Here is a 17,833-nt window from a genome sequence, read left to right on the forward strand (position 1 = left end):
AAGTAAGATTTCTAGTATGACCCAGTTAGCAAATGCTTATGTTCTTAATCAGCAGTTGGAATTTTATAAACAAATGCAAGAACAAGCTCACTCTTGGTACATACTGACATATTGCTAGAAGACATATTACTCAAGTAAACCTTATTGAACTGACAAGGAACAACTGCTATGTCAAAATGTATTTATCTAGGTTTTTATTTGCAATTTGTGCATTTAATTTGAATCCTCTTATCATAAATCAGGCTTTACATATGATTTCATTTAAGTTATAAGGCCTCTTAAATCAAATATCTTCCTAACAATTGACACTTATTCTAAAACTCTTTGTTGCAATTGACCTATATCCATCACCTCATAAGTACTTTGGTTAAATTTTTGTTGGAAGATTTGAGGTACTTGGTTTTGAATCACAGATTTAAATTCTCCTCCTTTTGTTTTGGATAATGCTGAATAAAATGATAACTTTTAACTACTAATGGCTCTTCTTAATTGACATGTATACCAGCAACTTTATTCATATTTCTCAAGACTTCAGAAAATTCACACATTTGACAGAAAGTGTTGAAAATGCTTTGGAGATATCTCAGGTTAAACAGAAAAGGTCATGACTTTCAGCCCATTTTCATGAGAAAAAGATGTCCTGATTGGTTGGATTTCTCCGTTAGCCATAGTTTCAGGAGGGGGCTGGGCTGAGCCCGTCTTTGGAATAGACATGGTGTGGCTGGGAAGTGTTCCCGGTCCACTTCTGAAGGCAGGAGGTTCAGAGCTGTGCACAACTATGAAACAATCCTTTCACCAATACATTTTGAGCCAGTACAGCTGGGTAATGTCTAAAATGTCTGTTGTCTTCTCAGAAAATCAAAAACCACTATCATTATTCTTTAGCTCAAGGTTTTTGATGCCTACTATTTCAGTTTCACTCCTCATTTTTCAAGAACCAAAAAAATATCAGCAGACTCTAGAGAAGAAAGCCTCACAGGAATATCCACTTTAGATTCTTTATTTCAAAGTATTTGAGGAGTGGTGCTATGACATAAAATTCAGATTTTAATGTGATTAATGGTTTAAACATCAGAGAATAAAATTATGAAATTCTAGTATGACTTATCCTCAAAATGCATATGAATTATATTATTAAAATGAATTCATCAACATGCTCAACAGAAAGTACTTAGACTACTTAGCATAGTAAGCACTGCAACTCAGACTTAATACATGGTATAATAAAAATGAGTTTGTGTTACACTTTCTAAGAATCTACATACTAGTTTAAATAACTTATTCATAATTTGCCATACATGTGAAACATTGATGTTCCTTTCAGGTCTATTAGCAAGTATAATTATCTTAAAAATACTTTTTAAATGTAAACAAAAAGATGGCCTAAGAAGACAAAACCTAGCTGATGTTTTACTTGCAACTAAACAGTATGATATCAAATCAAATCAAATAAAAACGTCATGTGTAGAGGAAAGCTTCCATGTAATTAAAAGGGAGCAACTCTATTTGATTCTTTCATCTAATAAATTCAAGTTTATCAAAATCAGTGATGACCCTGAAAAAGCAAGTTTTGTAGGATACTTAATAAAGTGATGAGTATAAGAGTATAATTATAATGATAAAATGCTGCCAAGTTACTATGCTTTCAAACGCCATTTAGTTTTTAAAATGTGCAAGTCTTAAATTGCTTGTAACAAAAAATTAGAAATTTGTTCACTCCCTTTAAATATGTTTGCATTTTTTGATAATTAATATTTAATATTTTATAAAATTATTTTTCAACTTAGTAAATTTTATCATAAGTTATACTCTTAAAATTTTTCTTGGCATTCTATCTCATAACTTTCTAATTAAATATCAATTTATTTCGGCCAAATATGAGAAGCTAACTCCTGGAGACAAGAGTTTTGTGTAGAAAGGATATGTCATTTTTATTTTTTAGTGTAAATGATAGTATATCATTGATTATAATTATGTTGGAGATGAAGGTTCAATTATAAATGACCATGATAGCTACATATACTAGTGCTAGATACTCAGACATAGTTCGTCACTTCAAAAATATCTGTGTAGGATAAATTTGTGAGAATATTATTAACACAGAAAAAAGTCATTATTCCTAGAAAACAATGTAACTCATACTGATGGTGTATTTCTACCATGTTTATGTGCAATGACAAATTAAGAAAATTCTCATAATAAAATCTAAACATATATTATGATGGTTTAAAATATTCTTTCAGCTTATTTAATTTACTTGATAGCCAGAGACAGAAAAAGAGCTATCTTCTATTCACAAGTTTACTCCCAGTTGCCTGCAAAAGTCAGTAACTGGCCAAGGCAAAACTGAGATGCTTGAACTCAATCCATGACCTTCATTGGGGTGGCAAGAACCCACCTACTTAAGAACTCATCTACTTCCTCCGAGGTGTATATTAGCAAGAAGCTAGATATGAGAGTGGATTTGAGAGTTAAATGCATGAGCCCTGACTTGGAGTGTGGGTGTCCCAAATGACATCTTCACTGCTAGGTCAAATACATACCCCCATAATCATGTCCATTCATCAATGCTTCCACAGGCTGGAAGACTAGACACGATATGACTCTTCTTGCTATGACTAAGAACAAATACATTGGCAGGACCTTTTTGTTTTCCAGGACTGTATTTGTGTGTTTCATTCTACTCTGAAAAAACTACTAGGGAGTAGTACTCTAAAAAACACTTTAGAGATTCAAAGTCTTGAAATGTGAGAGGGTTGCTTATTACATAACCAGTAAGAATCCACTGGTAGCGATCCATGAACCTGGCTGCCCCAGAACAACGACATAAAGTAAACAGCCAAAGCCGTTGCCAGAATGACTCACACTTCTGAGGTTTTGACTTCAGTATAAAACATTTGTAAGGTTCACATCTCCAGTATTCGTGTGTCTTTTAAATTTTCTTTAGTAATGTTTTCTCTTAGGTTGTACCCAGTTTTTCTTTCTAGTTTTCATTTGGCTGATTTTCCTCTTAGTAGTTAATATAGAATATTCCTCTTTATTCACTTATTTTGTTTTGCTTTTTACCCTTGATCCTTCTCATTCTGAGTATTCAGTGATTTCTAGATATTATTGTCTTAATTTTACCTTTTAGATTCATGATGTTGTATATTTAGAGAATTCACAAATTCTTAGAATTTGAAAGACCTCTACGACCTTCAATGTAGTTCACTTATCTTAGAACAGAGAAGAGTGAGTCTGTGAAATATTAATGGATTCATATAGCTTGTCTAGGTTCTACATGGAAGATTCAAGGTTCAATTCATTTCCTTGCATTTCTTCTCTTGAGACAAGCAGCAGATGATGTACCGATTGCATCCTCTAAGGGATCACAGAGATTGGACATTGAAGTTCTCTCCAGGGGAAGTACATCTCAAGTTTTGAGGCAGCATGTTCTGAAAAGAACATTTGGTCTGCGACAAGAGTGTGAGTTTTAGAAGTGTGATTATTTGGAGTGAGGATAAAGGGAAACAGTGGCAGCTCGAAGCAATAAAGAATGATAAATGACAGAATCACTACTAAAAACAAAAGACTGAAATGCTTTAAATTACAGATGATCTTGGGTACTCAAAATACCCAACTGAATCACACACTCATTAAAATGACTGTTAACCAGCATTTTTAAAGCATAACAAATATTGGAAAGGATGTGGAGAAGTTGGATCTTTGTGCATGTTGGTGACTAAAATGGTAACTCCGCTAATAAAAACATGGTAGATCCTTAAAAAGTCAAAAATGAATTATATTACCCCACAACTTTACTTCTAGCTATATACCTTAAGCAAGTGAAGCAAACTGGAAAGGACAGTTCTACATCCCTGTTGATAGTATTATTGATCAGAGTCATCAAAATCAGGAAGCTGTGCAAGTATCCACTGACAAAGTAATGAAGAAAGAAAATATGGTGTATATGTGCATGGGCTATTATTCAGACTCAAAAGGAATAATTGTTTGATACAAGTGGATAAATCTTAAACTGAAAATGCTCAGTGAAATCAAAGAAAAAATAAATATTGTATGAGTTCACTTACATGAATAAAAAAATTTTTTAAGAGGCACAGAGAAACAGAGAGAGAAGGAGAGACCTATTTATCACACATTGGTTCACTCCCCAAATGGCTGCCATGGGCAGAATTTGGCCAAGAGCTGGAAGTTCTTCTGAACCTCCAATATGGGTACAGAGGCCCAAGGCGTTGAGCTATCCTCTGCAACTTTCCCAGTTCATAAGCAAGGAGCTGGATCAGAAGTGGAACAGTCAGTAGGTGAATTGGCTTCTGTTTTTTTTTTTAATGCCAGCTTCAGGCAGATGCCTAGCTTATAATGCCATGGCACCTAATGCTAAAGTTATTGAATTCATAGAAATATAAGAAAATGTGGTTTCTAGGAAATGATGGAGGGAAGAAGTATAGATTGTGATTGAATGGATACAGTATACAAATTTTGCAAGATGAAAAACTTCAAGAGGTTAAAAATATTTTGCTTTATTAGAAAGGCAGAGAAATACGTGTACACATATATATATACATGCACAAAAAGATACGGAGGTCAATGAAGAGATTCTGTCTACTGATCCATTTCCCAAATACGTGCAACATCTGGCGGTAGACCAGACCAAATCCATGACCCAATCGCTCATGCAGGTCTCCTACAGTGATCACAGGGACTCAAATAATGAAGTCCCTATCTGCTGCTTTCCAAGGTGAATTTAACAGGAAACTGTTGGAAATGATAAGGCTAGGACTCAGGGTTAGCCCTCTAATATGAAATGCAGGCATCCCCAATGGCAACTTAACACATTGTGCTGCAACGCCAACCACAAAGTTTGAAGACTAGTTTCACTTCAGAAAAAAAACAAGTTGGGGTGGAGGAGGAACTGAGGATATATATTTGTATATTCTGGCATTCAAGTAAAACAATCATTTAAAAAATAACAGACACAATTTAGAGAAGTTTCTAAAAGCTTGCACAAATTTCTGATAATGTGTAACTCTGAAAATGTGTGAGAAATTTTCTCCTGAGAAAACATCTGTAATATACTCTGTATAGCCGTGTTAACATGATACATATTAGTTAACTGAAGGGCATGCAGGCTTTGGGGTGAAGTAGTTTGTAGTCCTCTGAGATGTCCAATACAACACTCAATCACTCTAAATAACCATTTTCACCTTGGAAACATGGAAAACATGGGAAATAATGACAATATTCTTGTTATAAGAACTAATACATACAGAAATACTTGCCCGGTAAGTTGGCACTCAAAAATGAATGATGGTTTGTTTTAAATAACTCGTCTTTTTTACTTTTTAAAAATAGTTTTATTACTTTCTTATTTGAAAGGCAACATGATGAAGGAAGACACATAGTGTGTGTCTGTATACTTCCATCTGCTGATTTATTCCCCAAATGCCTGAAACAGCCAGGATTGATTCAGGCTCAGGCTAGGAGGCAAGAACTCCAACCCTGTCTCCAGTGTGAATGACAGGAACTTAAATACTTTAACTATTATCTACTGCTCATTAGACATATTAGCAGGAAGTTGGTTGGAAGCAGAAGTGTGACTCAATGCTAGCTTTCTGCCATGTGATGCAGGCAGCATAAGCAGCAGCTCAGCTTGCTGATCCACATGCTGGCCCTTATTCATCTTACTTTTGATGACATACATAAAGATAAATATTTAATATCAAACTTAAAAGCTGTTATTAATAGATCTTGAATTTACTTCTTTCTCAGAGTTGACAATTATCAAGTATTGACAAGCTATCGCTGCTTCAACAGTTGGTCAGAGAGTACATGTCTGTTTAGTAAATATGTGACCAAAACAATCCCAAAACAAACTCTGTATATAATTCATGAAAAGTTCAAGTCTGCTATACTTTAAAGGCTCAGAACAAGTAAAATGTTCATACTCACAGCTTTCTAGTTGCATTATACATGTTTGTACATCCATGGGAAAATTCTTGAGATCCATTGGGCAGGAAAGTGTTAATGTCAGTCTGAAAGAATTTAAATTAGCTATTATAAAGGAAATTGATGCAATGATAATGTTATATTGTTAAATAAAAACAGTGCAGCTGGTAATGTTTACCGTATATAAAGCAGTGTTCTCGAGGTTAGGTATATTATTTATTATGAAGGAGCTATTTCAGTGCAAAAATGTTGACATTCATGCATAAAGTTTTAACATAGGCATTTTCCATGAACATTTTGAAGATGACCTTATACGTAAATCTGTTTTGGGGGAAGTTGTGAGGAATGGTTGAATACACAAAATCCCATTGCTACTATTTATGCATCTATTTTTAAATTTCTTTAAAAAGGACTACAGATATGCAGAAGACAGCTCTTCTTCCAGAAGAGAATCCCCCCAAATACAATTGTTTTTTTGCTTTGTTTTCCCCAAACACATTTGTGAGTAAGACTTGTAAATTTAATACCAAGCAGAAGGCATGTATCTCCCCAAGATTACATTGAGTATTTGAGGGGCGAGTATAACAAGGGCAATGCATTTGTAAACATAAATAGCAGAATGCAAAAAAAAAAAGTCTACACATCAAATTTCACACAGCTTTATAACAACACTGGAGAAGTTGCCAAAGAACAACCAGCAAATTTTATTGCAGGGAATCAGGAAGACTTGGAATATTATCAGAGTCAGAATTTCCTCTGTGGGATCACAGCTCTCCCTCAACCCTCTTGATAGTAAAGAAATAATACTCTATAAACATTCACTGTATAATTTCCTGCTTACCTAATGAAATTCTAATTTTGTTTAACACAAGGGACATTCCTTGGGGAAACTCTTCCTCCCACTTCTAGAGATTATTACTGCGTTGATATTCTAATAATTTGTCACTCAAGTACTTTTTGTTAGAAAACAATACTACCCAAATCTCCTCTAGAACCATCAACAATTTTCAGTTTCTGAATCTGAGAGAGAGTCAGATCCAAAATCAAGTTTATTAAAATCAAGTTAGGGCCTGGTGTGGTGGCCTAACAGCTAAAGTCCAAGCCTTGAACACACCAGGATCCCATATGGAAACCAGATCTAATCCCGGCAGCTCCACTTCCCATCCAGCTCCCTGTTTGTAGCTTGGGAAAGCTATATGAGGATGGCCCAAAGTCTTGGGACGCTGGGCCTGGGTGGAAGACCTGGAGGAAGCTCCTGGCTTCTGGCTCTGGATTGGCACAGCTCAGGCCATTGTGGTCACTTGTGGAGTGAATCATCGGATGGGAGATCTTCCTCTGTCTCTCTTCCTCTGTATATCTGATTTTCCAATAAGAATAAGTAAATCTTTTAAAAATAAATAAAATCAAGTTCTTTCTTAAGGGCTATCCAGAAAGTCTCTTATTAAAATGTTTCCAGTAAAAATAAGTGTATTTGTGAACACTCTACACAGAAGAATTTACCCAAATGTCACAATATAGCTATGTTGCTTCATCTCCTTATACTGTAGTTTTTTTCTTTTTTTTTTTTTTAGATTTATTTTTATTATTTTTTCATTGGAAAGGCAGATATACAGAGAGGAGAGACAGAGAGGAAGATCTTCCATCCGATGATTCACTCCCCAAGTGAGCGCAACAGTCGATGCTATGCCGCTGATCTGAAGCCAGGAGCCTCTTCTGGGTCTCCCACGCGGGTGCAGGGTCCCAGTGCCTGGGCCGTCCTGGACTGCTTTCCCAGGCCACAAGCAGGGAGCTGGAAGGGAAGCGGGGCTGCTGGGATTAGAACCGGCGCCCATATGGGATCCCGGGCGTGCAAGGCGAGGACCTTAACCACTGCGCCACCGCGCCGGGCCCTGTAGTTTTTTTCTAAATGAAGATAATAGTACTCCAGAGAGTTAGCGTGAGCAATACATTATTGACATTTGTCATGTTCTTAGACAAATAATTGACACAGAGGAAACATTCAAAAAACTTTGTTCTTAATCACTGACAATGCATTCTCCCACTAAAACATACTCATTTACTCGGCCCACAATTTCTATAGTGTGGGCCCAAAGATGAGCGAATTAAATCACAATGATTTGGGGCTGGTAGAGTGGCTCTGCCTGATAATACTCTGCCTTATAGCACTGATATCCTGTAAGAGCGCCAGTTCTAGTCCTAGCCACTCAACTTCTTATCCAGTTCCCTGCTTATGGCCTGGTAAAGCAACAGAGAACTGTTCAAGTCTGGGGCCTTCAAGTGAGACCAGAGAAAGCTCCTGGTTCCTGGCATTGAATCAGCTCAGCTCTGGTTGTTGCAGCCTTTGGGGGAGTGAACCAACCAATAGAAAAATTTTCTTTTCTTTTCTTTTCTTTTCTTTTCTTTTCTTTTCTTTTCTTTTCTTTTCTTTTCTTTTCTTTTCTTTTCTTTTCTTTTCTTTTCTTTTCTTTTCTTTTCTTTTCTTTCTTTCTTTTTCTTTCTTTCTTTCTTCCTTCCTTCCTTTCTTTCTTTCTTTCTTTCATCCTTCCTTCTTTCCATCCTTCCTCCCTCCCTCACTTCCCTATCTGTCTTTCTTTCTTTGCTCCTTTTCTCTGCAAATCTTTTAAATAGAAAATAAAACTTGAAAAACAGGAGGATTTATGTTGTATAAAAAACCAAGAATTCTATTAATAGTAGTCATATGTTTTACAATGGTGCTTAAAAATATTACTTTTCTATTTGGTAGGAAGAATTACATGGAAATACACAGACGGGGCTCTCCCATATGCTGCTTACTCCCTCAAATGTCAGGGATAGTTGGAGTTGGAACTAGCTGGGAACAAATTAAATTCTCCTTGTGTGGGAAGCATGAACTAGAGTATTTAAGCCATCACTGCTACATCCTGTGATATTCGTTAGCAGGAAACTGGAATAAAAAGTGGAGCTAGGACTTGAACCCAGGATCTCTGAAAGATGCAGGTGTCCAATTGTTAGACCAATTACCCACTCCACAAACTGTGTTTTTATCTAGAACATAAACACAAAGTTAAAAAGATCTACATATTACAGTAAATATCCTCGGTGAGTTAGATTCAATTAAAATAACCGGAGACATAAAAAACATAAAGCTGTTACGTTTTTAAGAATAGCAAGAGGGTCATTTGATAATTAATTGGATTCAATCCATAGCACATTAGATTAATTCAAAAAGTTTAAAATTTAAAAGAACCTTCACCCTTGGTTCCCCTAGGTAAAGAAATCCTGTGAATAAGATCTTGTAAGTTTACAAAGTTCTCTCTGAAAAAGCAACTGTAAAATTAGGTGGACACAATGTTCTCTGCCTTGTGAAAGGGTTTTTAGGAGTGTGCACACGTACATTTTGAACATACACACATTAATTTTCCAAATATCCGAGGCTCTCAGCCAGTCAGTTTCAAGCATTGACTTGCTGAATTAATTCTGTGACCTTTTGTATGGAAGTAAATAGCATTCTCAGAGTCTTTTCCACACTCTCACCAGGCAAGTGATGTCAAATTCATATCCTGCCTATTTCTCTGGCATAAAATGAGAGACATTACACAATTCTAAAAGAAAAATAGCACTTGAAAGGAGATATTTGGCACAGAAAAACAGTTTGTAGAACTCCTGTCATAAATCATATCCCGAAAAACATCTATTTGTTGATTTTTCTTCCTTTTCATTTAGGATAGAGTACAATTGCTTCTTTAACAGTGTATTGATGAAAATTATGTCTGCTTAGTGAATGTGTTATTGAATTTCTTTGTCAAAACATATAAATTAAAGATATGTTCTGAGCACATCAAAAGGAAACACAATCAAGAGGCAATTAATCACATTCTACTGTTTTGGAAATGATTGTCTTCTTATATAAGAAGAACACTAAGTTCTCTTTCTGAGACAAGACACATAAACAGGATATGACATTTCTTATTCTCCCTTAAGAAGTTTTGGCTTAGTGAAGGAATAAAGTTGAAAAGGCTGATTACAATCTGTGATGAATAATTGACTTCATTAAAATTCATTTATTACCCATTTTTTGCAAACATTTCATATCTCGAGCATTACTTGAGTTAAAAATTATTATAGATGTTAAATGGAAATGAATATTTTTGACTTTCTAATCTTTCTAAATTTCAAATCATCTTAATTAGTAACTTAATTCGTTTAAACATAATAGCTATAAAATAGTAAGTAAACCATTTGTAGCATTCCCTGTGTACTTATATATTTTATACTGTCAACTCATTTATTCTATCCTAAAAACTTGCAAGGCAGAGAAATACTACTCTACTTTTGAGATGAGGAAACCTAGAAGTTAAGTGTGTCATCTGGTACTACACAGTAGAATTTAATGAGCTGAGCTTGTAATTCAAGTGATTATAGTTCTATACTCTGTGTTCCTTTTTAAGATATTTTGTTTATTTATTTGAAACTCAAAATTATAAGGCCTGGAGCAATAGCCTAGTGGCTAGAATATTTTTCATGAAAATGAGGTCTGCAGTTAACATGACATTTAAAATTTCATATTTTAAGAAGAAATGATGTATTAAATACATTATTAGATGTTAAGTATAAAGTAAAACACATGGACCTAGCGTGACAGCCTTGGTTAAATCCTCACCTTGCATCCACCGGGATCCCATATAGGCAATAGTTCATGTCCCAGATGCTCCACTTCCCATCCAGCTCCCTGCTTTTGGCTTAGGAAAGCAGTAGAGGCTGAACAAAGGCCTCGGACCCTGCACCTGTGTAGTGACCTGGAAGAATCTGCTGGTTCCTAACTTCAGATCAGTTTGCATCAGCTTTAGCTCCAGCCATTTTGACCACTTGGGTAGTGAGCCAGCCGATGGAAGATTTTTCTCTGTGTATCTTCTTATCTCTGTATAACTGCATTTCCAAAAAATACTAAAGTGGATCTTCAAAAGAAAGTAAAACATACATAAAATATTCTTTGAAAAGAAATCAGGGAAATGTAACATATATATAAAACACATAAGACATTTCCCCCATGGATTTCATATATTTCAATGATTTGGTGTTTTTGTATAAATGACTTTATAAAGCTCAAATAATTAGATGAGACTGTTGAAACATCTCAAGAGATGACAATTTCTATCAACTGCTTTTGGAGTTTTCCTGATCCTAGACACAATAATAAATATTATGATTCCACAAAGCGCGGTCAATATTGTTGATAGTTCTTTATAGAAGCTATAATGTAAACAACCTATAGATCTCTTTGGAAAGAAAAAAAACCATAATTTCTTTCTCTCTCTTTCTCTCTATCTCTCTGTGTCTCTCTCTCTCACACTGAATTCTTCTTACAGCGTATATTTTCCATCATTATAAAGTGAATGAAAACATTTTTAAAAGCACTGCTGAAATAAGTTTGCTTTTCTATTTAAAATGTCAGTGTTCAAAAAAATGAATACACATTATGCAAGCAGTCTTCAATTCTTTCATTTACTATTGAATTTTGAAGACAGTGATTATATTCAGACAAAATAGAAGTTAAAAGTGTATTACTGTCTGAAAACTACATGCCATGTTTAGCTCAAAATTTCTTCTTATCATTCAATTTCAATGCAACAATGTTTTTGCAGTGTCAGTGGCAAAGAGCACATATCAGTATGAATTAGTAGTATGAATATAAAATGCAGCATATAGTATTTACTGTGCTGTTCTTCCATTATTTATTTTTAAACAATAATTTATTTTCATTTACTTGAATGGTAGTGCATCAATGACAGAGAAAAGGAGAGAGAGAGAAAGGCACAGAAAGAAATTTCACTTCTCTTGGTTCATTTGCTTAAGGCTTGTAACAGCTGGAGCCAGGTCAGGTCCAAGTCAAGAGTCTAGAATTTAAACCAGTTTTCCCTTTCCTTTATTTTTTTTAGGATTTATTTAGGTTTCATTTGACAGACAGTGTGACAGAGAAAGAGACAGCAAGAGTGCACAAGACAGATCCATTTGCTATCCAAATGGCCTTCATGGGCCAAGCCGAAGACAGGAAGGAGCCTGGGACTCCACTTGGGTCTCCTTCTTTCTCTCTTCTCTTTTTCTTTCTTTCTCTCTTTTCTTCCTTCCTTCTTTCTTTCTTTGTTCTTTCTTTCCCTCCCTCCCTGTCTTTCCCTCTGTTTCTCCCTTTCTCCCTCTCTCCCTTCATCCCTCCATCCCTCCATTGTTACCTCTCTTCCTCCCTTCCTCTTTTCCTTTCTTCTTTCTCTCCTTTCTTGTTTTTTATTTTTAGACTTGAAAGAATGAGCCACAGACTGTGAGATAGACATAAACCTTCCACCTATTGAAGATATTCACTCCTCACCTGGCCATAACAGCTTTGGTTGAGCCAAGCCCGGAGGCAGGACACTCCCTGGGTCTCATACAGGCTTGCAGGGGCCCAAGCAGTTGGACTGTGCTCTGGGACCTTCCAGGCCCACCAGCAGGAAGCTGGACTGGAAGTGGAGCAGTGGGGGGGAAATATAAGCTGCGACTGAAGCTTTGTTCATATGGGATGCTAGCTAGTTCAAAGCCCTGGCTCTCAATCCAGTTTCTTATGTGAGTGGCAAGGATCCAAATACTTGACCTGCCACCTGTCACATTCTAGGCTGTGAACTCAAAGGAGGTTGTAACTGACAGCAGAGCTGAAAGTCAAGCCTGGGCATGGGACATGGGATGTGGACATCTTAAAGACTTTGACAAATGCCCCGACCTTCCCTTGTCCTTGGATTAGGATGTTGTAAATAGCCTTTTCCAAGTGATAATACTGAGTCTCAAGTAGATTCACAACTTTTAAGAATCCATTCAGTATTGATTTCTGTAATTCTGGAAAATATGCTACTTTCTTTCATGTTTTCTTTTTAGAAATGGGAAAAAAAAATAACAGCTTTAGTGAAATTAAAAGCTTTATACCTGGCACAATAATGGTTCTTTGAGCTAAATTATTTCAGGCTCCAGACAATCAGTATCTGGACCTTTCAAACACAAAGAGTCTTGTAACAAATCACAACTAGTAAACCTCCAAAACTTTGTTTTGATCTGGTATACGGTCCTCCTGGGGCAACTTGTTCAACTGCCTCTCTTGCTTGCTATACCAGCATGACAAGGGCCTGACCTTTCTTCTGCTTGAAACATGTCTCAGCGCCCAAGTTTCAGAGATGACATCATCCACATGGACAAAGAGAAGGTTTGCTTTAACCTCCTCTGAAAGTAATGCATTTGCTAACCTTGTATTTCACAATAGTGTCATAAATCCTCTGTGCGCTTGACTTCCATTTGAACCTATTGCATTGCTCCAGTGAGCCTTGAGGAAAAGGGGGAAATTAGACAGGTGGATTAACAATTGCACTGACTAGTAATCACTGCTTGCCTACAGTCAGCAATGTTTCTTTTGTCTCTGACTTAGGAGTCTTATGTCTTCAGTCAGGATTCACGAAATAGTATTAAACTAACTTTGTAAGTAGAGTAAAGTTGAATTTCCAAATTGACAATTTGCATTCATGCGTTTTTCTTTAAGGCTGTCACTTCAATAGTACTTTATTTAAAATCATTAAAATAATTCATCATTTCACCTTCGCCCTAGTAATACTTACCCACAATTCTAGCTCTTTAAGAGGTAGCTTTGCTTTAACTATTTGTCTGTTATACATATTCATATATCAAAGTTGTTAAAATTGCACTTTAATTTTAAAAGAGTTGAAGTATCAATTTCTCACAAGGGAAAACTAAGAATTTATCACAAACTGTATTCCTCATATAATTTCCACCAATTTCAAAGTTCAGTTACATAAGCATTTGTGGATAAATCAATGTTCTGGGTTTACATGCTATGAATGTGTAATTATTGTTGATAGGTAAACTTGGTAGTTTATTCTAATTATAGCTTTGGAATCTTGATTTTCCTTGTATTAGTAAATGTTTTATGTTAATAGTAGCTTCAGTTTCTGTAATTTTATTTCTGGTTCAAATTCAGCTCCTCACCAGAGATACAAAATAATTCTCTATAGCTAAACATAGAAGCTGAGATGTGCATTCCAGGTTTTACAAATCTGTCCTCTGTTTTTTTCTATTCTTTTCTCTCCAATTAGGTATTGATAGTTTGTACTGATGTTCCTATTCTTTTTTTTTCATTTGTTTCTCCCATTTTCTATTTCATTGCATCTTGATTACTTCTGGTATATTTCTTCATTTCATTTGCCAAATATTCCATTGACTTTTGCCCAGATTACCTTAGAGTTTGCTGTTATTATCTGTAGAATGATGCAATTTTCTCATTCTTAAAAGTATCTTGTTCCATTTTCTAATTGTCTGAGGCATTCAGTCACATTTTTATAGCTTCTTCTGCTTCCTGTATTTTTCTCTTGAGTCAAAATCTTTTGTTGCTTTAGTTTTTTTTTTTTATTTTATGTTTTCTTTCCTGTGTATGTGTTCTGTTCTTGGCTTTAAAAATAATCACAGATGTCATCAAATCTGTGTATATCTTTAAAAGTGGGCCGGGAAAACTGAGGAATGATTTGAACGACAGGATGATAACATGACTTTCAGAGGCTTGCAGATTTAAGTAAATGTGGATGTTTTTTTAGACAAGTTCTACCACTCAGGGAAGGTTCAGGTCATCCCTCAGTGCTTGGGAGCAGGCCATGGATATTTCTTTCTGATGTACCAAACTCCCATCATGCTCATTTTCTTGGTTGGGTGCCTCAGGAGAGGCCTTGATTGTGCCTGGAGTGTCTCCTCGTGGAGTGCTTAGAAAGCCTGCCTGATACTTGCTGTTCTCCTGTGTTCTTTCCAGACTAAAAAGTAAACAGACTGTTCCTAATCTGAAGGGTGCAGGTGAGGAAATCAGTAAAAGAGGGGTCACCGTAACCACAAATTGTAAATATTTTTTTTTCGTCTAGATCTTTAATAATCCCAAGTTTTGAAGTCCAAACTGCCTCAAATTAAAAAAAAAACTGAAATATTATTTTCTCCTTTTGGTACTTTGGCCTAGGTTTCTGCAGGTTCTCTGTGTTGTCAATGTGAATTACTTTCCAAGCTTCCTAAGCAGTGTTGTCACCTTTTCTGCTGTCTCCTTTTCCATTATTTCATCCATCTGCTCTGTTAATGTTGTTCTTATTTTTACTCTCTGTATCTTTGTCTTCCTATGGTTTACAGAAGTGACACAAATAAATATGTAAGTTTACTCAAGTGGTTGCATTTGCACGAACTTCTGACTCTTTAAATGAACAGGGAAGACAGCTCTTTCGTGAAACAGATGCTCCATTTGTAAAATGTACATTTTTTTTTTCTAAAACAGTTTTTGTTAACCAAGAAACTGAAGAGTCTAAGTATTTGAAGATTTTAAAGTCCTGTGAGATCTCCAAAAACAACTCACATACACTCACAAAATAAATTTTTTTCTTTGATTATGTGAGCCAAGATACAGCATATAAAATTGGAACAGAGAAACCGTCCATTTCATCTGAATTTATGCTGAGAGATAAAAGATGCCCCTTTGAGGGTCCAGCGTGATGCATAGCAGCTAAAGTCCTCGCCTTGAACGCCCCAGGATCCCATATGGGCACCGGTTCTAATCCTGGTAGCTCCACTTCCCATCCAGCTCCCTGCTTGTGGCCTGGGAAAGCAGTCGGAGATGGCCCAAAGCCTTGGGACCCTGCACCTGCGTGGGAGACCTGGAGGAGGTTCTAGGCTCCTGGCTTCAGATTGGTGTAGCAGCCAACTGTTGCAGTCACTTGGGGAGTGAATCAACAGATGGAAGCTCTTCCTCTCTGTATATCTGATTTTCCAATAAAAATAAATAAATCTTTAAAAAAAATTTCCCGTCTGAATTATTCCATATCTTCCTTCAAAGTATTAGAAAAATGGGAGCAATTCATAGTGGATGACATCATATTGAAGCACAACAATTTTATCTTCTGTCTCAAGACAAGAAACACTTAAGTCTTTCCAAGGCACGTATTGACAAGGCCTAAATAATGCTGGTAAAATTATTAAAACTTTCAACATAATAAATAACTTGTAGTATTCCTTAACATAATGTATTTTAATTAGAGCAACTAAGTGACTTAGTTCATCTGTAGGACTGCAGTTACACAGTTCTCTCAATTTTCACATACACAGAAATAATTATGAATAGAAATGTTTCAAACATATAAATGTAACATATCATAAATAAATCTTGTAGACTTTTTGCTCTTAATACTTTTAGATCTATCGCATGCACAGTTTCATGATATGGGTCTATTACTGTGTTTCACATTTTTATTGCTGAAAACATAGACTTTTGTTGTCAATTAAGTGTTGCTGTGGATATGTTTGTAACTGTATCTTAGAAACCCTTAAATGCATACTCAATTTAGATTCCTGTAAGTAGCATTGCCAAGTTGAAGAATAAGTAGATTTTTTTATTTTAATGTATCCTAACAGATAATCTTCTCAGTTAATGTCAAGTAATATGTCCACAGAAAGTCTATCAGGGAACATTAACTGTTAGTAAATAGCTAATTTCTGTCAACAGTTTTACAATAAAATGTTTTAAATTTGTTACTTTAAATTTCCATCCCCCAACCTGAATATTAGCAATTTTACTTCAGTCGTCAAATATAACGTAGAAAATTAAAATGAGAGCAAGAGTCTATTATAGTAACCCACATTTTTTATTGCTGTGTTCGTTCTTTCTTGTTTATTTACCTATGTCCATTGTTTTATCATTTATTTTCTGTTTGGAAAATCTTCCTTGGCCATACTGGGTTCACTTGTAATAGATTCTCTTGGTTTTCTTTTATCCAAGAAACTCTAGAGTTAACCTTCCTTCATAAATGGTATTTTCATTGAGTCTAAGATTCTACAATAACAATTTCTTTCAGTATCTGAGAAATATGCAATATCTCTTTCTGGTTTCCATGATTCGTGATGGGCGTCTGCTATCGTTTGAATAGTTGTTTACATACAGTTGTTTAGATATAGTTGAATAGTTGTTTAGATGCCATTAGTCTCTAGATAAATTCAGTGTTTTTGTTACACTTCAGAAGTTGACATATCATGTGCCATAGTACGAATATCTTTGAGTTTATCCACTTTGGAGATTAATTTCTTGAATGTTTATGTTTATGCCATTTATAAAACTCATTGAAATTATATCCATTATTTTCTCCTTTTTGTTTTTGTTACATTCACACGGGCCCCTGAGGTTCTATTCTCATACCTTTCTTCCAATCTGTGATGTCTCTGTTTAGGTAAAGTTCCTTTTGGTTTAGTTTGTCTATTTGAAAGCCAATGTTATGTAGAGAGGGGAAGAGAGAGAGAGATCTTTCATGCTCCTGCTTACCCCCAAATGACTGCAATGGCAAGGGTTGAGCCAGGGTGAGGCCAGGAGCCAACGGTGTCATCTGGGTCTCAGGTGGGCTCAGAGGCCCAGGTACGTGGGTAATCTCCCACTGCTTTCCCGGGTGCATTAACAGGAAGCTGGACTCAAAGTGCTGCAGCTATATCTGCCGATGTTTATAAATTGACAGCGTTTACATCTCCAACTCTAAGATTTACATGAAAAAAAAACAATTTCTGGAGCTTATTGTTTTTCCTTGAGTTTCTAATTCCTTAGGCACCCTGTCTTTTGTCTGTAACATTGGAAGTCTCCCTGGGTTGGTTTTGTATACTGTGTCCATGGTTTTATTTCTACTTCACATGCAGAATATAAAAGAGCTCTTCCTAATCTTGCTAAAAGACAAATTCTTACTACCTGCTTATGCTTATAATTTGGGTAATTTTCTAAAATGTCTAAACAGATCTTGCCTGATATAACATTACACTATTCTCCTATATGAGAGTAAGGATGTTAAGTAATAATGTTACCAAAAACCGTCCTTTATATCAA

The 17,833-nt window shown here is 35.7% G+C and overlaps 1 protein-coding gene across 2 annotated transcripts in view; it reads right to left on the reverse strand.

Annotated features, from left to right (window-relative positions):
* Nucleotides 1–17,833, reverse strand: part of GLRA3 (glycine receptor alpha 3) — a 112,692-nt gene that overhangs the window by 33,771 nt on the left and 61,088 nt on the right. For both annotated transcript variants that reach the window (XM_040966061.1, XM_040966062.1), the window contains exon 5: nucleotides 5,950–6,032. In XM_040966061.1, the coding sequence (XP_040821995.1) occupies nucleotides 5,950–6,032 (83 nt within the window). The remainder of the gene's footprint in view (nucleotides 1–5,949; nucleotides 6,033–17,833) is intronic.

This window comes from Ochotona curzoniae, unplaced genomic scaffold, assembly GCF_017591425.1.
Source record: "Ochotona curzoniae isolate NIBS_2020 unplaced genomic scaffold, NIBS_Ocur_1.0 scaffold_4505, whole genome shotgun sequence".
Classification (NCBI taxonomy): Eukaryota; Metazoa; Chordata; class Mammalia; order Lagomorpha; family Ochotonidae; genus Ochotona; species Ochotona curzoniae.